The sequence below is a fragment of the Heteronotia binoei genome, chromosome 3 (assembly GCF_032191835.1).
Source record: "Heteronotia binoei isolate CCM8104 ecotype False Entrance Well chromosome 3, APGP_CSIRO_Hbin_v1, whole genome shotgun sequence".
In the NCBI taxonomy this organism is placed as follows: Eukaryota; Metazoa; Chordata; class Lepidosauria; order Squamata; family Gekkonidae; genus Heteronotia; species Heteronotia binoei.
The window spans coordinates 171,378,157-171,405,035 of NC_083225.1; the positions used below are offsets into that span (position 1 = coordinate 171,378,157).

At 44.7% G+C, this 26,879-nt stretch overlaps 1 protein-coding gene across 8 annotated transcripts in view; it reads right to left on the minus strand.

Moving 5' to 3' along the window:
• YAP1 (Yes1 associated transcriptional regulator) overlaps window positions 1-26,879 on the minus strand; it is a 130,395-nt gene that overhangs the window by 102,944 nt on the left and 572 nt on the right. For all 8 annotated transcript variants that reach the window (XM_060234900.1, XM_060234898.1, XM_060234899.1 and 5 more), the window contains exon 2: window positions 11,912-12,156. In XM_060234900.1, the coding sequence (XP_060090883.1) occupies window positions 11,912-12,156 (245 nt within the window). The remainder of the gene's footprint in view (window positions 1-11,911; window positions 12,157-26,879) is intronic.

A 26,879-nucleotide genomic window follows, 5' to 3' on the forward strand; every position in this document is an offset into this window, starting at 1 on the left:
ATAGGCTGGCCCTAGGGAAGCCAGTAAGTTTGCTGCACTGCTCCTCCCACTAGAGTCAGGCAATACAAGGGCTGAAGAAATAGATATTTAGTACATTTTTATCCTTCCCTTCCTCCAAGGAGCACAGGGTGCCATCGATTGTTGCCCCTCTTCCGTTCATCCACAAAACCCAATGCAGTAGGTTATGTTTTGAGAAAGTGACTGGCTCAAAGTCACCCAGCAAGTTCCAAGGCAACGTGGGGACTCAAAACCTGGATCTCCCAGACCACGGCACTCGTGGGCACTCAATGAAATTGCTGAGCAGTTGGGTTAGAATGGATAAAAGGAAGTACCTCTTCACCCAAAGGGTGATTAACACATTCACTGCCACAGGAGGTGATGGCTACAAGCATAGACAACTTCAAGAGGGGAGTGGATAAACATATGGAGCAGAGGTCCATCAGTGGCTATTAGCCACAGCGTATTGTTTGGGACACGAGTTTGGGGCAAGTGATGCTCTGTATTCTTGGTGCTTGGGAGGGGCAACAGTGTGAGGACTTCTCATGTCTTGGCCCCACTGATGGACCTTCTGATGGCACCTGGGTTTTTTGGCCACTGTGTGAAACAGTGTGTGACACAGTGTTGGACTGGATGGGCCATTGGCCTGATCCAACATGGCTTCTCTTATGTTCTTAATTCATTATACCATGCTGACTCAACACACCCCTCCATTCTGTACTCAGCTTACTGATCCAGTTTGGGGGCAGAGGAAACAGACAAACCTCTTCCAGCAATGGCTGGAACCTGCCCTGCCTTTGAAGAACACTGCTACAAAAGCAAAATCATTTATTTGAAATTTATTTATTTATTTATTTATGATTTATATCCCGCCCTTCCCACGAAGGTGGCTCAGGGCGGCTCACAACAGATAGTCAAACATAAAATTAAATTGGCATTTAAATATATAAACATTCAAAACATTTAAAACCTTAAAAACATTAAGCATTATAACAGTATGTATAGCAAGAATCTGGTAGCTACATTTAATTTCCTATGTCAGGTGTAAGCTAGCCGGAAGAGGGTTGTCTTACAGGCCCTGCGGAATTGAACAAGGTCCCGCAGGGCCCTCACCTCCTCCGGCAGCTGGTTCCACCATGTAGGGGCCAAAACAGAGAAGGCCCTGTCCCTAGTAGATTTTAGGCGGGCTTCTTTTGGCCCAGGGATAGCGAGAAGATTTTGGGTTCCCAATCTCAGTACTCTCTGGGGAACATGTGGGGAGAGACGGTCCTTCGGGTAGGCAGGTCCCAGGCCATATAGGGCTTTAAAGGTAATGACCAGCACCTTGTACCGGACTCGGTATATTATTGGCAGCCAGTGCAGAGCCCGAAGACCCGGCCGAATGTGCCCCCATCTGAACACTGTGGTTCAGTCTACATGAAATGTGTATCTTCCCCCCCTCCCCCCCTTTTTTTTTGGAGAAGTGGACATCATAGTTTGGCAGGAAATGGCAGGGAAAAGGACTTCTATGCCAACAACTTTATACTCAAAACTACCACATCAAAGAAAATGCAGGTCTCCTACAGGAAGAAAAGTATGTGCGTTTTAGGGAAGGGCTTTTGGTCAAAACCCAGCCATTTACCACCATACAATTTCAAGCCACTTATTCTCAATGAGCCTACCTCACAAGGTTGTTGTGAGGATAAAATGAAGGCAGTGAGAATGGTGTTGTAAGCCATTTTGGATCCCCATTTGGGGAAATACTGATTGAGAATAATTCCTGCACAATCTATAAAGAATAATATTTTGATAAAATGGATTTACAGGTGGAGTTATTTGGTCTTTAGACATGAGCCTTGTTTCAAAGCATAATTCACCAGGAAATGGTCCTGCATATATCCCACTGAAATGGACAGGAACTACAGTTGTTCTGCACCACTCTCATGTCAATGGATACAAGAAGGAAAATCTCGAGTATCGTATTGGTCTCCTGAAAAATTAAATTAATATGCATAAATGTTTTAGTTTGGGAAACTTAAATTTGGGGCCTAAACCAGATTACTCAGAAAGGATAGCGAATGAATTCCAGTTTATTTTAATTTATTAAAAATTTTGTTTGCTGCCTTTCCAGACCTACTCCAGTCAGTTCACAACAATAAAGTGAAATATACAACAATGAAAACAAGCCATAATAAAAACCAGACCAATAAAATCACCACTGGAATCAAGCCAAGGTACAAAACAGAGCAGTCTAAAATGATACTGATAGAACAGCCCTCTGTTCGGTCGTGGACCACAAACAGCTTTTTAAAAAGATGGTTTGCTTTAGATGGTTCAACTCATAACAGACAAACACACACAGAAGCAATACCAGGAGACTCAATAATATTCTTCAGGTCCAAGCACAATTGGTTGTGGATTTGAAACTATACAGAACACAAGCAAGGGACTTCTTTTATTTAATCTCAGAGTTGGACCCAGGTCATCTAGTTCTAATTCAACCCCCTGCCAATGTAGGAACTACAGCTATAATATCCCCCTTTCCAAATAGCTATCCAATCAATACTTAAAAACCTCCAGCAATGAAGAATACACCACCTCTCAAGGGAGACTGTTCCAGTGCCAAACATACCTTACTGCCAAGAAGTTCTTCCTGAAATTTAGATGAAAACTCCTTTACTGTAATTCAGGGGTCCCCAACCATTTTGAATGAGCTGGCACTTTTGGAATACCGACAAGGCAAAGCCACAAAATGGCTGCAAATCAGGAGACAAAGCCAGCCACAAAATGGTTGCCATGGCTTACCTTCAGCCACACAGAGAAGGTCCGTGAGCTGTGATGGCAGCTGCTGTTAAAGCAATGTTTTTGTTTTTTTTTAAATCTGCACAGCCAATGGCAAATCAAAGTCTTGCTGGGCAAAAGCTTTACTAGGCCCCACCCACTTGCTAAAAACACTTAGTGCCAGGAAAGGCGTTGGCGGGTACCAGGATGCTGAAAGACACCACACTGGGAACACCTGTGGTAGTTTATATCCATTAGGGCAAGTCCTGTTATCTGGCACCTGAGACAAACTTGCATTGGAATGTAAATCCTATCCCTACTGTCCTCTTCCACTCCTCCTGCCACCGCCATCTATACTACCCCTCTGCCTTTCTGACATCTTAGATATCTGCTCCAATTCCGCAGGGCCTGAAAACAGAGCTGTGTCGCCAGGCTGAGGCAGTGGATGTCGCTTGTTACCGGCCTCCCCCCTTCATTCCATCCCAGTGCTATAAGATCTGCTGGACCTGGACAACAGGCCATGTCTGTGAGGCAGAACCTGCCATTTTAGTCTCTATTGTCGCTCTGTAGTTTTAGAATGTATATATTTTAAATTGGGCTTTCATTGCTTTTTACAGTTGATTGTTTTTTATGATGTAACCCACCCTGAGCGTGCCTTACGGGAAGGGCAGACTTAAAATAAAATAAAATAAAAATAAAATTAGTCCTTCCCCCCCTCCAGACTCCTGTCCCAACGTCCTTGCTCACTTTGGCCGGGAAGGCATTTTCTCCAGTGAAGAACAAACAGTATAGCATGGAAAGGCATAAGACATGCATACAGTGTCTATTATAATGCTCTGCTGCATTTAACAAGTGTGCAATACTGTTGAGGCAAACCTCAGCAACCATCACTTTCTCTTCTAACCTTAAAAAAAAAGGAGCAAGACCAAAGCAATGAGAACAAATAGTCCTTGGTGATGTAAAACAGTGTGGAATCTAAGTGGCTGACTATGCAGATTTCCAATGCCGATCCCAGTCTGGAACAGGCCCTCAAAATGATCTCATGGTAGGATAAGACCAACAACAAAATATAGAAGAAATCAAGTTACGCAGTTAAATACATGCTTAGAAGTTCTCTATCAACTGCAGTGTACAAACAAAACCTAAACAATTCAAATGGTTTCAAATACCTAGAGAGAGACAGACAGACAGAGACGGTTTACAAGACAAAAACAGGCACACAAGTATAAGCAAAACCGGGCTGCAAGGTGAAAATAAATCATTTCAAGGAAAACTGCAGTATGTACAAGACCCCATAATACATAAGATAGTCACAGGCCCTATACAAAAAGGAGATGCAACGCTGCTCTTCAAGATTAAGCACAACTTCCAAAACTGTCCTTAGATTCTCTCACACTGTGGCAGCACCCAAGGAGAAGCAGAGAAGAAAAACAACTTATTAAGATGTTGAAAATTTCCCCAGATCAGCATGTGACCCAGCAGGGGAGAGGTTCAAAAAACCGTGCAGCCTTTTTTCTTCCTAACAACCTGGTTTGTTTCTATTTGTCTTCTCCCCTCCCCCCCTTCAAGACACATCCTTCACAGCTAGCAGCTCTCGAAATCATTTACTTTGGATGCCTGTTTGAGAACAAATGATCTCGCTCATGCAGATGAGTTTGCCAGACTTGTGTGTACTCTGCAGTCTCAGGCGCTTTATTGTTCTTAGTGAAACCTAACCCTTTGAAACAGATACTAGGACAGCAAGAAAGGACAGATCCAACCAAGCACCAGTGCGACCGTCCATATGCACCTCCTTCCCTTCTGCAGAGGCAAAAATAAATGTTTAAAAGCAGGGCTTTATGTGTAGCAGGAACTCCTTTGCATATTAGGCCACAAACACCGATGCAGCCAATCCTCCTGGAGCCTACAGTATGCCCTGTGCCAAGAGCCCTGTAAGCTCTTGGGAGGATTGGCTACATCAGGGGTGTGTGGCCTAATATGCAAAGGAGTTCCTCCTACAAAAATGCTCTGTTTAAAAGCTTTGAAGGCTGTCCTCTGTTGTCACCCCTCCAGTCAAATTTTAAAAACAAAACTATAAAGGTGGGTTAAGCTTCACCAACACTTCGAAAAAAATAAATTTTTCAATAAAGCCAGCAAGCCAATTTCACTGCGAGGTTTAATACACAGCTTGCAAATCAAGTACGTTTGCTCCAAACTGACAGGCTGCGTGCCCTAATCTGGGGTGGAAACGTGCCACCAAAATCCATGCATCCTACACCACTGCTGTCATGCATGGGCATGTTATTAGCCTGTTTGATGCACCCACTTATCCCTTACTCACCCAGACAAACCTTAGCCTTCTTTAACATAACCACCTGGTATTTCCAAATGCTGAACAAGCTTCACATTCGCTTATTTAGCAGCCCTTCCACCCATCAGAGTCAAAATCCTGAACAGGACCTTGCCAGATTTAATATTTATCTGTTCAGAGGATGTTCTCACCTTTCCATTGTAAACAATCTTCATGGCACTCTTAAAAAGGAAGTTTGCATTGTGTGCTTGGAGAGCGCTCCCAGTGCCATGCCCTCCTTTGTTTGCATGTCCTTCTCCATCCAGTATACAGGGGTGGCCAAACTGTGGCTTGGGAGCCACATGTGGCTCTCTAAGCCTCCACTGCCCTGCTGGCCAGCTTGGAGTGGGCATTTCCCTCTTTAAATCACTTCTCCAAGCAAAGCCAGCTGTCACCTGAGAGAATGCATTTAAACTTAACGTTGCTTTCTTTTCATCTCTCCTTTCCACCTCCCTCCCTCCCTTTCCGTCTTACAGCTCTTACAATAAGCAAGTTTGGCCACCCCTACAGTATGCCCTAGAACAGAGGTATCAAGAATATTGCTCACAGGCCAGAACTGGCCCATCCAGGGCTCTATATATTGTCCCAGTGCTAGTGCGTAATGCAAGGTGGAAATGGGAGGGACGGTGGCTCAGTGGTAGAGCATCTGCTTGGGAAGCAGAAGGTCCCAGGTTCAATCCCCGGCATCTCCAAAAAAGGGTCCAGGCAAACAGGTGTGAAAAACCTCAGCTTGAGACCCTGGAGAGCCGCTGCCAGTCTGAGAAGACAATACTGACTTTGATGGACCAAAGGTCTGATTCGGTATAAGGCAGCTTCATATGTTCATATATATGTTCATATGTTCATGGGAGGGTGGGTATCAGGGAGATACTTAAAATTTACAGCATGTTTGTATTTTGATTAAAAATATACTTTTTTGGTTTTGCCTGCATCCTTTTCAAAGGTTATATCTCCAGTACCTGGCATTTCATTACATGGCCCGGCTCGACAAAGGGAAATTTATGTTAAATCCTTAAGAACATAAGAGAAGCCATGTTGGATCAGGCCAATGGCCCTTCCAGTCCAACACTGTGTCACACAGTGGCCAAAAAATCAGTGGCTAATAGCCAAAAAATCAGTGGCTAATAGCCACTGATGGACCTCTGCTCCATATTTTTATCTAACCCCCTCTTGAAGCTGTCTATGCTTGTAGCCACCACCACCTTCTGTGGCAGTGAATTCTACATGTTAATCACCCTTTGGGTGAAGTCCAATCCAGTCCTTGCAACAAATGAGTCTGACGCTTTTGCCCTAGAAGGCTGTGGCCACCAGGAACCATACTGCTTCTAATGCAAGGCTTGACAAATCCCAGGTGCCGGTTTGGCATGGCGCCTAGAAATTTCACTGTAGTGCATAGCCTTTAAAATATATGTATAGTCACCTGGCTCCTAAATTTGGCTGCTGGCTCTCTAAGAGGCAAGTAAAATTGTTCCAAGGCCTGTTCATATGTTAATAATAATAATAATAAATTTTTATTTATACCCCGCCCTCCCCACCAAAGCAGGCTGTACTATGCCTAGGACATTTTAAGTGTTGCACTGTAGGCAAGTAGACCAGTATTCTATACAGTGTACTCTGATCTGGACACTCAGGTTCAAATTCCCATTCTGTTGCCGAAGCTCACTGGGTGACCTTGGGACAGTCACAATCTCTGTCTAACCCATGTCATGTCATGAGGATGAAATGGAGGAGAGGGGAATGAGGTAAGCCACTTTTGGGTACCCACTGGGAAGAGTAGAGCATCTGCTTGGTAAGCAGAAGGTCCCTGGTTTAATCCCCGGCATCTCCAACTAAAAAGGGTCCAGGCAAGTAGGCATGAAAAACCTCAGCTTAAGACCCTGGAGAGCCACTGCCAGTCTGAGTAGACAATACTGACTTTGATGGACTGAGGGTCTGATTCAGTATAAGGCAGCTTCATATGTTCAATATGTTAAAAGAGGGGCATAAATGAAGTTACGAAAGAAATATTACCCCTACATCACAAGTATGATCAGATGGCTACCTATGCTTCATGGATGTGGCAAGATTTGAAGTCAAGGATTCTCTGGCTCACAGCTCATTCTCTTCACCACTATTTTAAAGCAATTTGTTTAGAAAGTAAACAACCTAGAACAAGGACTTGTTGAAAAACTTGGGTATATGCTCTATTACCACCTGGGTGCACATTATTTTTATTTGGTTGGACTGTAAAAAACTGAATGTTACCAGGAGAAAGTTAGGAGCATTTAAGTATCTTTGAAATTTGTGAGGCATAGATAAAGGACAGCAACTAAAGACTATTATCTGGCCTTTGCTAGAAGCAAAGCCCATGGTCTATGGCAGCAACAGAATTGTCCCATACTGCAAATGTTAGCTCTGAGAAGCCTTCTGAATAGTCCAACGTTATTTCATTTTGAAAGAAACATCCAGCACCAGTCATGATCAAGGTCATCTGAATATGTGCCACAAGGCTGGTCAGTTAGCACCCCAAGACATACCTTCTTACATGTTCTTGGGGGGGGGGGGATCAAGCCAATTTCCTCAAACTGAATACTTAGCCCAGAATAATACAATGTTTAGACAAGCCTACTTGTTTAAATCCGGCCCTACAACATGCACACTTGTTCATCATTTGCTAGAAGCATGCCACAACATGACACTGCTTTTTTCCAGGAGTTCAACAATGACAACCAAATAGCCCACCACAGTCTTTTCTGCCACTGGCTGAGATTATATTGATGTATCGACCAGTTCTCTCTCTCAAGTGGAGATTTTTTAAAAAGGCAGATTCTGCCTGTTTAAAACAGCACAACACCAAAAAGACTCCAACAGTTTTTTTCCCCCCCAGATGGGAGGAGTCAGAAATAAAGGGAGGCTGAATATCAATTCTGTGGACTTCATATTTATGCATACGCTATTAATGCTGCGGGCCTACATACGCAGCTTCAGCTTGAAAGTATAAAGTTCCTTTATTTTGAACTATAAGACTGAACCCAATTAATAGCTTTTTGCAGTTTCTCCATGCATCTTTTCAGTACGGAACACTGCTATTGGTTTTTAGCCACAGTGTGTGTGTGTGTGTGTGTGTGTGTGTGTGTATTTGGCCGCTGTGTGACACAGAATGTTGGACTGGATGGGCCACTGGCCTGATCTAACATGGCTTCTCTTATGTTCTTATGTTGGATTTGGTATGACAGGTGTCTGAATGACCTTTCCTTTAGAGTCAACAGATTACATCCACCCTCGGGTTAAGGGCACTCCTAAATTCTCTCTTAAACTCTAATTCAGACTCCATCCTGCAGTCCACTCTCAATATGACAGCTATACCAGTGGTGTCAAACATGCTGCCCGGGGGCCAAACCAGGCCACTGGAGTCCTATCAGGCCCAGAGCAACTGGTGTCATCTGCTTCCTTCTCCCTCTCTCTTGCTTCCTTCTGCATCTCAACTTGCTTTGCAAGGCTTGCTCAATCGCATAGGAGCTACAGAGCAAAACCTCGATTTTCTCCATTGGTTGAGGCTCCCCCCCCTCCTGGTCTGCTGGGGAGGGAGGGAAAGAGCCAGAGCTTTCTTTGCCCAGTTCCTGGATCACATGGGAGAAATACAAAGAAAGCACCTTTCAGACCAACAAGTGCTAGTGTTTTAAGCATGCTTTGAGGTTGTTCCACCCACCTCACAGGGTGTCTGTTGTGGAGGAGGAAGGTAAAGGAGATTGTGAGCTGCTCTGAGACTCTTCGGAGTGGAGGGCAGGATATATATCCAATATCATCATCTTCTTCATCATCTGTATAGGCCCCAAAATTGGTCAACATAAATTTGAAAACAAGGCAGATTCGCCTTTTTCTTCTCCCTGCTTATGGCACCAGTCTAATAAAGCCTCCTGTCTGTGCACCAGAAGCCTTGTGTTTTTCAGGACCTCACACCCGAGATCCCCATTCAATCATATAATTACATAGGTGCCGAAGGTATGTGTGGCAAACCTGCAATCAGAGGTGCATAAAAGAAGGTATGGGCAAATAGGCATAACCTATATACTGCTGTTACTGTTTAGAAAGTTGCAGGGTTTTTTATAGCTACACACCAAAGTTTTCTAACCCCCCCAGTTAGAGAAACTTGAAAAAGCGATAGCAAATGGATCAGAAATAGGGAGAGAAACCATGACACTTCCTCTTCCTTCCAACTCTATTCCTAACCAGCAGGGGTGGAATTCTAGCAGGAGCTCCTTTGCATATTAGGCCACATACCCCTGATTTAGCTAATCCTCCAAGAACTTACAAAAAAGAGCCTTGTAAGCTCTTGGAGGATTGGTTACATCAGGGGTGTGTGGTCTAATATGTAAACCAGCTCCTGATAGAATTCCACCCCTGCTAAACAGTAAGAAAAGCACTGACCAGTAAGAAAAGCCCAGGCTAGCCCCATCTTGTCAGAACTCAGAAGCTAAGAAGGGTAGACTCCGATTAGTATTTAGATAGGTGGCCAGCAAGGAAGTCCAAGACTGCTATACAGAGGCAGGCAACAGCACACCACCTCTATTCATCTCTTGCCTTGAAAATCATCTGGAGCGGTCATAAGTCAGCAAGGACTTGACTGCATTCCCCCTCCCCGCCCCCCACAGAAAAGGTACAAGGATAATGAGCTGCCTTATACTGAGTGAGGTCATCAAGTGTACAACTGTCTGCTCTGATAGGCAGCAAATCTCTTTAGGCACAGATACCACTAGCGCTGCTATCAATGACGCAGGGTCCTCAACCACCCCTGGAACACCCCCCTCCAATCCCCCCACTGGAGCGACGAGGGGACCTGGCAACCTGAATGACCCTGCAAGCTGCAACTTCTAGGAACTGCTCCTCATGCCTTTTACATGCACAGCACGTATTCTTGGTATATGGTCCTCTCATATACCAAGAATATTCAAGGACTGCGCACACTCATAAAAGTGATTAAGTTTCATGCAGTAAAACTGTGCAAGTTAGCTGCAAGTCAGCTCAATACATCTGCAAAATGACTGGCACTGTCAAACCAGTTGTCTACCTTAAGCAAAGGCAAACACAGTCTTATATGAACAAATTCATAGGTTAAAAAAAAAAAAGGTAAAGGTAGTCCCCTGTGCAAGCACCGGTCGTTTCCAACTCTGGGGTGACATCACATCATGATGTTTTCACGGCAGACTTATTACGGGGTGGTTTGCCATTGCCTTCCCCAGTCATCTACACTTTCCCCCCAGCAAGCCGGGTACTCATTTTACCGACCTCGGAAGAATGGAAGGCTGAGTCAACCTTGAGCTGACTACCTGAAACCAGCTTCTGCCAGGAATGAACTCAGGTCGTGAGCAGAGCTTTGGACTGCAATACTGCAGCTTACCACTCTGCGCCACGGGGCTCCTTATTCATAGGTATGTACTCTTGGTCTCCCATCCAAATATTAACCAGAGCCAGCCTTGTGAGATCTATTGAGATCAGGCTAGCCTTTGCCATCCGGGTCAGGGCAAGGGAATGGTAACAGCCACAAATGAATACATTTTTAGGGTTTTTTTAAAAAGAGTATTCATAGGTATGTACTCTAAAAAAAAAAAAAAACCTGAAAATGTATTTATTTATTTATTATTTTCAATTTAGAGTTCGCCCATTCCCAAATGGGCTCTGGGCAGGTAACAACAATCACACCTGTGGCTATTACCATTCCCCTGCCCTGACCCTGATCTCATTAGATCTCACAAGTTATGCAGGGCTGGCTCTGGAGGGGAGACCACCGACACGGAGGCAGGCAACCCAACCCTGAACATCCCTTGCCTCGAAAACCTTATGTGGCTGCCATAAATCTGCTGTGACTTGACGGCACTTTCCACCACCATCACCATCGCTCGTCCCCTGCCCTGCCCTGCCCTGGATGGCCCAGGCTATCCTGATCTTGCCAGATCTTGGAAGCTAAACAGGGTCAGCCCTAGTTTAGTACTTGGATGGGAAATCAGCAAGGTCGCTATACCCCTATGTAGTAAAGGTAGTCCCCTGGGCAAGTACCGGGTCATTACCGAACCACAAGGTAACATCAAATCATGGTGTTTTCATGGCAGACTTTTTACAGGGTGGTTTGCCATTGCCTTCCCCAGTTATCTACACTTTACCCCCAGCAAGCTGGGAACTCATTTTACCGACCTCAGAAGGATGGAAGGCTGAGTCAACCTTGAGCTGGCTACCTGAACCCAGCTTCTGCTGGGATTGAACTCAGGCTGTGAGCAGAGTTTAAACTGAGGTCTGGGACTCAAAACCTTCTCACCATCCCCGGGCCTAAGGAAGTCCGTCTCAAGACAACCAGAGACAGGGCCTTTTCCACAATGGCTCCTACATGGTGGAACCAGCTGCCGGAAGAGGTGAGGGCCCTGCGGGACCTTGCTCAGTTCCGCAGGGCCTGTAAGACAACCCTCTTCCGGTTAGCCTACGCCTGACTGGGAAATAAATGTAGCTTATTAGACTTCTGTGACTCATACGGTATAGATTTAATGTTAAAATTTTAAGGTTTTTAGGTTTTTAAATGTTTTAACTTTTAAATGTAATAATTTTGAACTCTGTTTTACTGTTTTATTGTTTGCTGTGAGCCGCCCTGAGCTATTTTGTGGGAAGGGCGGGATATAAGTTATAGAATAAATAAACAAACAAACAAACAAACAAACAAACTGCAGTATTTCAACTCTGTGCCACAGGGCTCCTATAGCCCTATGGGGTTGCTATAAGTTAGCTGCGACTTGGTGACATTTTCCACCACCACCACTGTCCCCCTCCCTCCTTTGTAAAGGAAAGCAAAAGCCCACTTACTTCAGAAAGTATCTCTGACCAGAAGGAGTTTTTGCCATCTCCCAGCCAGGTGGTAGAGGCACATCATCAGGAATTTCAAAAGATGGCTGGCGAAGATGCTGAGAAGAAGGTGAGGCTCCAGAAACGACACCAGTGGGGGTGAGTGTCCCTGGAGAGACAGTGCCCAGCTGCAGCGAGGCTGGAGAAGAATGAGCACGGACATGCTGAGGAGTCAGGGTTCCTGCTGTCCCTGCATCGGTGCTGGCCTGTAGAGAGAGAAAGAGAGAAGCCATTCTTTCAATATGCAAGGTAGCCAATCACCTCTTTTCTGAGCCCCGTGGTCCACAGCAACTGGACTCCCAGGACCTAAGGGATGAATTAAGGGTAGGAGAAAAGGCTAATGCCAAAATGGATACTGAACCAGCATCCCAGCAGACAATACAATAACTGAATTTGTTTTCACACAAATAAATCTGTACTCATTGTTGCATTAGCACCTTGAACTGCAGTAGTTTTAAAAAATACCTTGGCGCTTACGAACAGCATGGCATGACTTCTATGCCTTTTTCTCTGCTTCATGTTGCTGTACTTATTAAGATTTGCAGGAAGTCCTTAAGCCAGGGGTGTCAAATATGCAGCCCCAGGACCAAATCAGGCCCCAGAGGGCTCCTAACAGGACCCTGAGGAACTGCTTCCTTCTCCCTCTCTCTTGCTTCCTTCTGCATCACAGCTTGTTTTGCCAGGCTGTCTCAATCACACAACAGAGCTACTAAGCCAAGCCTCTCTTTCTTCTATTGGCTGAGGCTCCTCCCCCTCCTGGTCCCCTGGGGAGGGAAGGAAGGAAAGAGCCAGAGTTGCCCAGTTGCTTGGATCACATGGGAGAGATACAAAGAAAACTCCTTCAAGACCAATGAGTTTTAAGCATGTTTTAAGCATGTTTTAAGTTTGTTTTTTGGGGTTTTTTTTAAACCCTTTAATTGTGTTTGTCTGTGTCCTTTATAAAGTTTATCTCTCTGCCACCTGGCATTACATTTTATGACACACATGGCCCAGACTAACAAGGTCTCATTTATGTCAGATCTGTCCCTCATAATAAATGAGTTTGATACCCCTGCCTTAAGCTCTTTCCTACTTTACTACGTTAGACACTTGGGTTCCGCGTGCCCTCCTCCGCCCAGCAGCTTCCTCCCCAGCGCTGTTTTCCCTCTTTTGTCCCACATCTTCAGCAAGGGTTTCAGAGACAGCTGTGAAATCTATTTAAGAAGTATTACAAAACTTGCACACAAAACAGGACAAATGAGGTCCACATTGCAAACAGCAATACACGTCTGGCTTTTTTTTTTTTGCTAAAATGCGTTCCAGATGACAGAAGACAGGGGGGGTGAGGGAGGAAGAGAAAGCTAGACAAGGCAACTCTCTTACACTAACTCTCCTCACATTTCCTGTTATTTTGGAACATTGCTCCCCACGTTTTAGACCACTCCCAGGATCATTCCTTCCCACCACCACTTCCATAGAGAAATAAAATCCTATCACCAACCGCACAGGACTGGATTTTATAAACTGCCAAAGCTTCAAAACTTTCAGAACCTATGGCCAACTATGGTACATCGATTCATGTCAGACTAAGTCTGGGGAGACCCAGATCTCAATCCCTACTTGCTATGAACTCACTGAGACACTCTGGGTCAGTCATCCTCCTGGTCTACAAGGCTGCAGCAAAGATAGCATGGTGGGAAGTAAGAATCATGTATACTGCTGTGAGTTTGCTTGGAGGAAAGGTGGGAATAAAAGTGTATTTATCTAACGAAATAAAACAAAATAAATTCAGTCCAAAGGATTGGACCCAGTGCAAAATTTCCCACTTCTGCAAAAGCTCTTGCACAAGTGAAAACTCAAGGGAAAAAGACAACAGTAGGTGCTGGTGCAAAGGCAAATTTATTTTATCCAAGTGCCAACTTTGCTGCCACATACACCCAGACAACACACTGGACCTAACAGCATTAAACTACACATGTCAAACATGCGGCCCAGGGGCCAAATTAGGCCCCTGGAGGACTCCTATGAGGCCAAGTAACTGGCTGTTGTCTGCTTCCTTCTCCCACTCTTTTGCTTCTTTCTGCGTCACAGCTTGCTTTGCCAGGCTTGCTCAATCACACAGGAGCTACAGAGCAAGGCATCTATTTTCTCCATTGGCTGAGGCTCCTCCTGAGGAAGGGGGGGTGGAGAGCTTGCTTTGCCAGGCTGTCTCAATCTCACAGCAAAGCTACCGAGCCAAGCCTCTCTCCCTTCTATTGGCTGAGGCTCCTTCCCCTCTTGATCCCATGGGGAAGGAAGAGAAGGAGCCAGAGCTTCCTTTGCCCAGTTCCCTGGATTGCATGGGAGAGATGCAAAGAAAGCACCTTTAAAACCAGTGAGTGCTAATGTTTTAAGCATGTTTTAAGGTTTTTTTTAAATCTTTAATTGTGTTTGTCTGTGTCCTTTATAAAGTTTATATCTCTGCTACCTGACATTACCTTTTATGACACACGTGGCCCAGCCCGACAAAGTCTCATTTGTGTCAGATCCGGCCCTCATAACAAATGAGTAACACCCCTGAACTACACCATCTCAGGCTCATTCACTTGTTCATCTTCCAACATTATATATGCCATTAAGTGCCAATAATGCCCTTCAGTTCTCTACATAGGGCAAGCACGACAAACCCTACGTCAAAGGATAAATGGACACAAATCTGACATCAGGAATTACAAAACTGAGAAACCTGTAGAACACTTTAACCTTCCAGGCCATTCAATGGGTGACCTCAAAGTTGCTGTTTTACTACAAAGGAACTTCAAGAACAGAACAGAGAGGAAAATTGCTGAATTACAAATTAGTATGAAACCTGGAACAAACACCTCCCCAGGACTGAACAGGGATATCAGGGTTTTTTTATCTCATTACATATGCTAAACCCATTCTCACCAAGTATAGATACGTATTCATAGTATTCCAATGTATTTTTTAGAATAGTGTATCGGAATAATTTTTTGTATTGACATACTGAAATAAGGGATCTTGGCTGCTTATCTCATTACATATACTAAACCCATCTTCCACTATATTTTAATGTATTCTTTTTTTTCTAATGGCAAACTACAACGATGTTTATAATGTATGTTAACGTTAAAAATTCGGAACATTAAACAGCACCGCAAAGAATACGGGGTTTGTGATTAATGAGCATACTTTGGCAGGATGGGTGGGATATAAATCCCAAAAATAAATAAACAGCTTAACTGAGTGCCTGTTTCAGGTCTAATGCAAAGCACAAACAATTGGCTAAGATCCAGTCCCCTGTTTTATATTCCGAATTGTCTTCACTGTATCAACTTGAATTTAGAATTGTCATACTTAGTGCATGGAACATTCCTTCTTATGCCAGTAAGTATTATGATCATTATAAGCAAGGATAATATTTCAACTCACTAGATATCTGCAACCCTCAATTTTGTCTTTTTCACACCTTATGGGGGGGGGGGGGCAACAAAAACAAATGAAATAAACTGGCAAACAAAGGGTTAAGTCCCTCCACTAAGCCAGTCACTTCCATGTACTCCCCAATTTTTCTGAATTTTGTTAAAATCCAGTTGGTGGGTTTTGTTACACCGGCACTCTGGCTGTGTGTACCATGCAGTTTATCCCTGTGAAGCTGATGAGGCAGGAATGAGAGAGACAGGTTAAATATAGAAGCACAAGGCATGACTCGTGCAGGGAATTAACTGATAAATAGCTGCCTATGAAGCTGGGAAGTCAGGTGTTCAAGATAAGTGTGCCTAGACATTACCCTATGGGGCATAACATTTGGGCAAACAGGAAGGTGTTAGTCACAAATACAGATGTTAAAAGTGATTGCTGTCAACACAATGGAAAAGCAGAGAACTACACTTGAACTAGCTGCACAAAAATTGTTTGGCATGCTAACACTGGTATTCGGAAAGCAACTGCTTTTGAACATGGAAGTTCAAGTTATGCAGAAGTTCTAGTTATGTAATCATTACCTCTGAACACAGAGGTGCCATGACTGGCTCAGTGAGAGTCTCTGCTTGGCATGAAGAAGGTTCCAGGTTCAATCCCTGACAGTTAAAAGGATCAGATAGGAGGTAGTGTGAAAAATATAAATATTACAAATGATCAAAAATACATGTATTTATTACAAATTATTTTTTAAAACAATTCTAGGTCCAAATATATTATTAAAGTCTATTAAAATCTAGGGCCTCAAATCTTAATTAAAACTGAGGCTTGATTAAAATCTAGGCCCAAGACTCTCCATACTAATTGTTACACCAGCTCCACGTTTGCTTTCGGAAATGAATTTTCTGGACCAAAACAGAAGGTACACAATTGAAATATCATTTTGGTTATCTGTACCTGACTTGGACACGAGACTTATATATCACATATTTGCCTTGTGTCACTGATATTTATCAGAACACAATTTTCACTTGGTCCTATATGGATTAATGTTAGTATTGCAATAGTTGAGCCTTTGTGTAACATTTATGCTTGACCACTGGAGAAGGCCAAAACACATCTGTTTGAGGGTTGCATAAGGTCCCTATTGTGCACACTGTATGATCTGCCACTGTGTGGTGGTGGCTACAAGCACAGACAGCTTCAAGAGGTGAATGGATAAACATATGGAGGTGAAGTCCATCAGTGGCTATTAGCCACAGCTTATTGTTGGAATTCTCTGTCTGGGGCAGTGATGCTCTGTATTCTTGTGCTGAGGGGGGCACAGTGGAAGGGCTTCTAGCCCCATTGGTGGACCTCTTAATGGCACTTGGTTTTTTTGGCCACTGTGTCACACAGAGTATGGGACTGGATGGGCCACTGACCTGATCCAACATGGCTTCTCTTATGTTCTTATCTGTAATATTGAGGCTATATTTGGGCTTAGAATTGTTTTTAAATTAATCTGTAATAAATCAGACACTGCTCTTAGCCATCTGACCGGGGCTTTGGAAGCTCAATTCAACCAAGACGGAGGTCCTGTACCTGAACCGTGGGGGACGAGAGCTGGGCCTCTGACTCCCAACCCAGGACGGTGCATCCCTTGCATTGACTCAGAAGGGGAGGAGTCTGGGAGTGATACTGGATGCCTCACTTACCATGGAGGCCAGGTCACAGCAGTTGCTCCATCTGCCTTTCACCTTCTCCAGCAGGCCAGGCAGCTGGCGCCCTACCTATCCCCCCAGGATTTAGCTACTGTGATCCATGCAACGGTCACTTCCAGGTTGGATTATTGTAAGTCGCTCTACGCAGGCTTACCCTTGCGGCTGATCCGGAAACTCCAGCTAGTGAAGAATGTGGTAGCACGGCTGTTAACTGCATTGCCTTTATAGACCAATTGCAAACAGCTGCACTGGCTACCTATTGAGTACCGGATCCGCTTCAAGGTATTGGTACTGACATTTAAAGCCTTGCGCGCTCTGGGACCAACATACCTGAGGGACCACCTTTCCACATATACGCCCCAGAGGTCGTTGCAATCGGCTTCGCAACACCTCCTGACCACCCCTGGCCCTAAGGATGCCCGGCTTGCCTCAACCAGGGGCAGGGCCTTTTCAGCCCTGGCCCCTGCCTGGTGGAATCAGCTCCCTGTGGAGATCCGGGTCCTACCTGAACTACTACCATTTCGTAGGGCCTGCAAGATGGAGCTGTTCCACTGGGCTTATGGTTGAGGCAGCGGGCGCCCTATTATTCCATCATTTGGCCTCCCGTGTGGGGACATTGTGCCCTTGTGGGACATTGTACCTTATCGCAGTGCTATCACCATCACTTAAATGCAGGCTTATAACTGGCTACATGACATGCTGCGCCTTTTTCGCTGATGGTGCATTTTATTTATTGGTTATTGTTTTTCCTGTTTAATTTTAATGTGGTATTTTAGCTCTGTTTTATAGCTTTGTATTGTTACTATTATATGTTGTAATTCGCCTTGAGCCTGGTTACGGGAGAAGGCGGAATAGAAGCCTACAAAATAAATAAATAAATACATACATGTAATTTTGATACTTTGTAATATTTATCTTGTACATTTATTGATTTCAAGATTGTCCTCCCTATATTTGTATCCATTTAAGCTTTCAAGTTCTTAATTCAGTTTTTTGGGGGGTTTTGTCCTCCTCTTTCTTTCCCAACTCAGTACAATACAGCTTCCTATGTGTCCATTTGGTCATCATGGCTAATAACTATTGATGAGCCTGCCCTCCATGAATTCGTTCAATCCACTTTTAAAGCCAGAGTGATAAGCTGCAGTATTGCAGTCCAAGCTCTGCTCACAATCTGAATTCAATCCCAGTGGAAGCAGGGTTCAGGTAGCCAGATCAAGGTTGACTCAACCTTCTATCCTTCCAAGGTTGGTAAAATGTACCCAGTTTGCTGGGGGTAAAGTGTAGATGACTGGGGAAGGCAATGGCAAACCACTGGCTCAGTGGTAGAGCATCTGCTTGGTAAGCAGAAGGTCCCAGGTTCAATCCCTGGCACCTCCAAAAAAGGGTCCAGGCAAATAGGTGTGGAAAACCTCAGCTTGAGACCCTGGAGAGCCGCTGCCAGTCTGATAAACAATACTGACTTTGATGGACCAAGGGTCTGATGCAGTATAAGGCAGCTTCATATGTCCACCCTTTTAAAAAGTCTGCCGTGAAAATGTTATGATGCAGTGTCACCCCAGAGTTGGAAACGCATAATCTTGTAAACCTCTATCATGTCACCCCGCAGTCGACGTTTCTCCAAGCTAAAGAGCCCCAAGCATTTTAACCTTTCTTCATAGGGAAAGTGTTCCAAACCTGTAATCATTCTAGTTGCCCTTTTCTGCACTTTTTCCAATGCTATAATATCCTTTTTGAGGTGTGGTGACCAGAATTGTACACAGTATTCCAAATGAGACCGCACCACTGATTTATACAGGGGCATTATGATACTGGCTGATTTGTTTTCAATTCCCTTCCTAATAATTTCCAGCATGGCGTTGGCCTTTTTTATTGCAATCGCACACTGTCTTGACATTTTCAGTGAGTTACCTACCACTACCCCAAGATCTCTCGGTCAGTCTCTGCCAGTTCACACCCCATCAACTTGTATTTGTAGCTGGGATTTTTTTGCCCCGATGTGCATTACTTTGCACTTGGCTACACTGAACCTCATCTGCCACGTTGACGCCCACTCACCCAGCCTCAACAGATCCCAGATCTTACCACCCTGAACAATTTAGTGTCACCTGCAAACTTAGCCCCTTCACTGCTTACTCTCAACTCCAAATCATTTGTGAACAAGTTAAAGAGCATGGGACCCAGTACCGAGCCCTGCGGCACCCCACTGCTTACTGTCTTCCACTGCAAAGATTGCCCATTTATACTCACATATTGGGTAAAGTGGAAGAAATAATATCTGATTCCAGGAACCCTTTTGGTTTGTGAATGCCCCAGGTCTGGGATAAGTCTAGAGAAATAGGGGAGGGACAGTGGCTCAGTGGTAGAGCATCTGCTTGGTAAGCAGATGATCCCTGGTTCAAACCCTGGCATATCCAACTAAAAAGGGTCCAGGCAAATAGGTGTGAAAAACCTCAGCTTGAGACCCTGGAGAGCCGCTGCCAGTCTGAGTAGACAATACTGACTTTGGTGGACCGAGGGTCTGATTAAGGATAAGACAGCTTCATATGTTCATATGGTATTCGAGAATAAGTCAATATCAACTGTGGCAAGGTTGGGAGAAGGAATCAAGGAGAAATTTTGTAAGCTTCCCAATTTCAAAGTGGAGAGAATTCTGAAGTAGCCAAGCACAGCACAAAAAGAAGAACAGGACATTTTAAATGTACATTGTATCAAAGAACACCCCTCCCCCCCAAAAAAAATTGTGTGCCAAGTAAAACCACAGATGGAGCAAGCAGCCCATCCTTACTTAAAGAAGCACACTTGGGATATTCCATCTATCCTCACAGAACCATGGTGAGGCAAGCTGAGACACAGAACCGGGGAACCATCCACCAAGCGCGACTGACCAGGTTAAACTTGGACGTATTTTTAAAGTGAAGCAAGAAAAGATCCCTGTTTTAACTTTAGGGAGACTATATGAATGTGATTTTAAAGTATTTATGCTGCATACTTTCAAACTATACAATCTTGACCAAAAAGACAACAAAAATCTGCAGAACTCTTCAATAAACAAGAAAAAAATTACAGTCTATCAAAACAAAGACACTACAAGTAACCTGCTTGCGGGGACAGGAGTGGAATAGAGGCTGCATAAAATAATAAATGAAACCTAATCAAAAGCACTGCAATCAAATACCTAAGCAACACAGAAAAAAACCCCAGTACTACAGTGGGGGGGGGGTGAACAACCTCTGCGTCACAGAGGATGCTGGTCACTTGTAGCTACCCCACTTCACTTTATGAATCACATGGATCAGCAAATGACCTTAGTTGATCACCTTCATGCAGAATATATGTGGAGAACCCTGATCTACTAAAACTTGGTGATTTTCTCATTTTATAATGTCTGACCTTTTTAAAACCAACCCATCCTTGCAGAACATACAACATTATGCACATTTCCCTGTTTATATATGACAAATGTGCAAAATACACTCCCATCTGAAAAAGAGGTTTTGCTCTGGAAGGCTTCTGCTTGCATAACCCAAGTCTAATAGTCAAGCTCAGGGCTTTTTTTGCAGCAAGAATTCCTTTGCATATTAGGCCACACCCCTCTGATGTAGCCAATACTCTAAGAGCTCACAGGGCTCTTAGTACAGGGCCTACTTTAAGCTCCAGGAGGAATGGCTACATCAGGGATGTGTGGCCTAATATGCAAAGGAGTTCCTACTACAAAAAAAGCCCTGAGCTAAGTAAACCACAGTAGTTATACATTTAAGCTGTTCACAAAGATTGTAATGCGCACACTCTCTCTCTCACACCCCCCCCCCCACAGAGTGTTGTGCAGTTGTTATCAAGGGTCAGACTAGGATTTGGGAGACCCAAGTTCAAATGCCCACTCTGCCATGGAAACTTGCTGTGTGACCTTAAGCCAAGCCCCACACACTCAGTGAAACCCACCATCTTGGACTGCTATGTGGAAAGCAGAGAAATGTAAGCCTCTTTGGGTCCCCACTGGAGAAAAAGACACAATGCACATTAAGTAGATAAATTTATAATTTATACTTTGTACATGCACATGATTCTGCAAAGCTTTATGGGTCATGGCATATGACTACATCAGAGGTGGCCAACGGTAGCTCTCCAGATGTTTTTTGCCTACAACTCCCATCAGCCCCAGCCAGCATGGCCAATGGCTGGGGCTGATGGGAAATGTAGGCAAAAAACATCTGGAAAGCTACCGTTGGCCACCCCTGGACTACATGAATTCCAAGATCCACATCCTAAATACCTATTTTACTTCACTTATACATCGCTTTTCTCCCCAGTGGGGACCCAAGTGGCTTACAATGTTTTCCCCTTCTACATTTTATCCTCACAACATCCCAGTAAGATAGTTAGGCTGAGAGTATACAACTGTTCTAAGGTCTCCCAAGCAAGCTTCCATGGCATGAAAGAGGATTCGAACCTGTGTCTCCCAAATCCTAGTCCATCAAACTAACCACTATACCAGGGGTGGCCAAACTGCTAATGTAAGAGCCACATAGAACAGATGCTTGAGCGTTGCAAGACATGACCATCAGATGTTTGAGCGCCTGAGGACAGGAAGGAAGGAAATAAAACAACTTTAACTTTAAATGCATTATCCAAACCAGCCAATGGGGTGGTGGGAGCTTTGAGAGCCACAAAATATGTGTCAAAGAGACACTTGTGGCTCCAAGGTCACAGTTTAGCCACTCCTGCACTATACCATGCTGGCTTTCATATACAGTAATGATTCTCACAAGTATTTTCAAGCACCTTTTTATCCAAGCACTGTACAGTGATCACAACATACAACTCCACAGGGGAGGCAGTTTAAATGCAGGCTAGTATCACTCTGCAGATAGGAAACCATGGTGGGGGAAACTCTGCTCTCAACTCATTTCAAAATTTTTAACATATGTGCACAGTCATTAAATTGTATTCCATAATTGTCAGGGGAGTGGAGATACTGGAAACTATGTGATAAGCCTGCAGTCGGTTAAAGTTCAAAGAAACCAAAGAGAGTCATTCTATGATCCTCTGCAATTGTAAGGCTGTGCTTTTTTAGGTTCAACGTATGTTAAAGGAACTAATCTTTGGCCAAGGATGTAGTGTGAGAAGGTTGGAGCTGGATTTTTTAAGTATTAAAAGAAGAAGCAGCATGTCGAGCCAAGTCCCTCTTAAAATGAACTTTAACAAATGGAAAAGCTGACATAATCTGGTACAGAAATATCACCAGCAGTCGAAGATTAGCCATTCATGCTTTCACTGGCTCTGTAGGAGATGCGACAATAACTGTGTAATTTTTAAAAACCCTCATTTTACAGCCTAGCTGCAACATTTGTTTTTTAAACACTTCTGAGTAGACAGACACAACTCCCACTGTTACATCCATTTTCTATTCAACACAGTTTGGAGACCCACTTCCCCCCAACTGCAGCGATTTTTCTCCATTTATGAATGGCTTTGTGAGGAAAGAGGTCTGCCCACCACCACCACCTTGGTTTAAGCTTCAGGTCTGCAAACAATCCACTTTAGAGATGGCATCAGCAAAATGTCAACAGCACTCAAGCTCTGCAATTAGCAAGATTTATTTTGTGCACGACAACAAGGAAGCCATGGAACGAGTGAAAGTCGAGCCAGCTAAAAATGCACAGCTTTGCCCCTGGATTTTTTTTTTTTTTTTGGCCTCTTTTCACTCCACACACAAAACAGACGTAGACAAAGAGCGATGATGGGATCAAAGTCCCTACTGCCTTATAAGTAATTCATTTTTCCCCAGAGTGTTTCTTAGGCCCCCTAGGCTCCCCCAAACCCCAGTGGGGAAAAACAAGAGTTCAGTTATTGCTATTCCACACACAGGGTGAGGCCCAGACAGCATGCACACACACACACAAATCAAGCAAGTTGGCTTATAATACCTGCCTTGAACTCAGAGCAAAACACCAGACTTCCCACAAACGGAAGGGTGAGGGGGTATGTGCATGCAAACTCCCCCCCCTCTTTATATTGCAACTGTGGAGCCAGGGGGTGAAATCCACCCCCCTCCCTTTCTGACGGGGAGAAAAGGATAAACAGTTGTCAGCCTGCAAGGCCCAACCCATGGGATGGAGCGACTCCTCGCCAAGCGGAAGAACTGAGGAAGAAATGAATGAGCACATCCAGGGATTTAAGGAAGGGAAAAGAAATTAAACCAGAGGAAAGGTCAGTTCTCTCACAAGGGACGTCAAAATGGAGGCAATCAAAGGGGATGGCTCTCTTACAGAAGGAGGTTCAGCACAAAAGTTTAACATGATAGATTTGGGGAGGGGGGAGAGGCAGTTTTTATACCATAAGGGCAGGCCCTGGAAGAAAAATATAGGTGGTACACAATGCAGGTAAACAATGCAAGCAGCAGTTATCCAGGGAACCGTCTCAAGGAGGAAAGAATTTGCACACAAAAATCTAAGTGGATGCCTCTGTATTCTCTATGAATATACCAGCCACAGTTCCTCTTCTTTCCCCTGCAGCCAGAACAGAAGGGAGATTAAGTCCTCCCAGGAAGCCAGAATTTCACAGAGAAACTTACCTGACGTCTCCTCATAAACATTAAGCCTTTTTATTTGAAAGAGTAGGACATCCATTGCAGCAGCGATTTTTTAAGCTACCCCCTCATCGCCATACACTCCCAAAAGCCAGGAAGAGGGAGCTGAAAAGTGGGGCTTACTCTCCCCCACCCCAATAGCACCAGGAATGCGAAGAATACCAATCCACCCACACAGTCGCCAAGACCAGCCACAGATAGAATAGAAAGGAGAGTCAAGTCTCTGCCCTCCACTCAGAGGCTTAGGAAAGGGACAGAAGCCCACAATCAGAAAGTAAAATGGGAAAACAAAGCAAGGGGTCTCCCACATTCCCACCTCTGCCTTCATCCCCATAAGAAGCTACAGATTTGTATGAAGCCCTTGGGGAAATCCTTCTTCAAAGTCCCAAGGAAGACTAGGAACAAACAGGAAATACCCCACAGTGCAAGAAAAGCTTCAAAGGGAACTATGCACTTTTTAAAAAAAGCAGCAACAACCATATTTTGCTATGGTTGTGACCCAGAGACTGGGCAAAGAGCCATGCACACAGAGAATGCCAGCAACTTTACAATCGGGCAGAAGGTACACCATTCTCTGTGAGGAAAGCCAGCTTGAGGGAAGGCACCATCTCTGACCTGGAAACTTCCTTCCTCCAAGCTCGGGATGGCTTCCCCCACTCCAACACACGCACTTCATTTTTCATATCCCCTTAATACTAAAACAAGAACACAAGCAAACGTTTTGCTCAATAGGCAGGTCTATTTAGTCAGAAAGTGGGTTCTTCCAGCGCTCAGCAATGCACATACAGCAACACGAGCCTGCACAACAGTAGCCTACACATTCTCCCTCCCACAACACACACACACACCCCTCTTCAGGACAATGTGAATGTGTGAAGGCGGCTCCTAGGCATGTGGCGGAGTCAAGGCTTTTTTTGTTCTGAAGATTCACACACGTTTTACCTACCCCCCTACTCTTTTGAAATGGAGACAGAAAGCACTTCTGTAAGGACCTGTCGACCGACCTCCCCCCACCCGTCAGCACGTTTGCTAAACACACTGCTCGATTATTATATTAATAATTATAATACCGCTGGTGCCAATGATGATCCCAGACGCCCCATACTCAAAAGCACCATAGAGCCTATTTGGCACAGACGCCTTCTGGAGCTTATTTAATTAATTATTCTCACGTAGATATATCCAGGTGGGCAGCCATGTTGGTCTGAAGCAACAGAACAAAGTAGGAGTCTAGTAGCACCTTTAAGACCATCAAAGTTTTATTCAGAAGTGTGCATGCGCACGGAAGCTTACATTCTGAATAAAACTTTGTTGGTCTTAAAGGCGCTACTGGACTCCTGCGTTGTTCTAATTATTCTCACCTTACTGGGTGTGTGTTTGAGTGGAAGAAAAAGATTCCCACTTCTACAAACTATTAGTAGGTTAGGGGGTGAAAAGGTTTTTAGATAAGTACGGGGTGGAAAGGATTTAGATAAGTAATGGCTTATATCTACACTTTCTTCCTCCCCCCTCCCCACCCCCAGGGCCCTAAAGTAGCTACTTAGTTCAACACTCCCCTACCTTCTCCTCACACCCACCACCCTGTGAGGTAAACTAAGTTGGGGGGTGGGGAACTGGAAAAGGACCCCGGGGTAGAGTGGGGGGTCCCTCAAGGAGCTTCCATGGCGGAATGAAGATCAGGCCGATTCTCAGAGAACCATTTTAGCCTAGGTTTAACGCTCATGGTAAGAAGGCTCCATGTTGTTAATTTTTTGGCACTTGAGGCAGTTTCACAGCTTCCGTGAAAGCCTTCAACAACATATTTTCAAAGAAAGTTGCACAGCTTCGTGCGGCATTCTCCTTCTGAGGGCCGGGGCCTCCAAAAGCTGGAAGCGACCCAGGCCTCTCTGGACCTCTGGTGCTTAAACCCTGCACCACGCTCAAGTCTCAGAGGGGGTGGAAAGAAAGGTGTAGGCCAAAGATGCCCTGCAAAATGTGGGCTGAAAAGGTAGGGGGTGAAAAGGTGTTTGTGTGTGTGTATAAAAGTAGGAGCAAAAAAGCATTTAGAGACACTCCCTCATACCTGTGAGGATCCCCCTCTGTTGTTCCCCATCTTGGAGCATAACAGGGGAGATGTGTTTTAAAAGCTGCAGCCCAAAAATGAGTTAAAACAGCTTAGAGCAGGGGTGTCGAACTCATTTGCTTTGAGGGCTAGATCTGACCTAAATGAGACCTTGTTGGGCCGGGCCAGACCACGTTGGGTTGCCAAGTCCAATTCAAGAAATATCTGGGGACTTTGGGGGTGGAGCCAAGATCAAGGCTGTGACAAGCATAACTGAACTCCAAAGGGAGTTCTGGGCATCCCATTTAAAGGGATGGCACACCTTTTCAATGCCTTCCTTCCATAGGAAATCATGAAGGATAGGGGCACCTTCTTTTGGGGCTCATAGAATCGGACCCCCTGGTCCAATCTTTTTGAAACTTGGGGGGTATTTGGGGGAGAGGCACTAGATGTTATACTGAAAATTTGGTGCCTCTATCCCAAAAAACAGCCGCCCCAGAGCCCCAGAAACCTGCGGATCAATTCTCCATGATTTTCTATGGGAATAAATCTCCATAGGGAATAACAGAGTTCCCAGCAGACATTGCCCCCCCTCCCCCCCCGCTTTTTGATGACCCTGAAGCAGGGGGAGGGTCTCCAAACCAGGGGATCCCCTGCCCCCACCTGGGGATTGGCAACCCTAGTTGGGCCAGACCGTGTGTGTACCTAATTAAGATTAGGTAGCAGAGATATAAACGTTTTAAAGGACACTGGCAAACATAACTAATTTTTTAAACTTAAAACATACTTAAAGCATTAGCACGCTGCTCTTAAAGGTACTTTCTTTGTATTTCTCCCATAAGATCCAGGGAACTGGGCAAAGGAAGCTCTTTCCCTCCCTCCCCAGGGGACCAGGAGGGGAGGAGCCTCAACCAATGGAGAAAATCGAGGTTAAGAACATAAGAGAAGCCATGGTGGATCATCCAGTCCATAAGAGAAGCCATGGCCCATCCAGTCCAACACTCTGTCACACAGAGGCCAAAAAAAAACAAGTGCCATCAGGAGATTTTGCTCTGTACCTCCTGTGCAATTGAACAAGCCTTGCAAAGGAAGCTGTGATGCAGAAGGAAGCAAGAGAGAGGGAGAAGGAAACAGATGACACCAGTTGTTGGGGAGCCTGATAGGTGCCCTCCGAGGGCCTGATTCGGCTCCTGGGCTGCA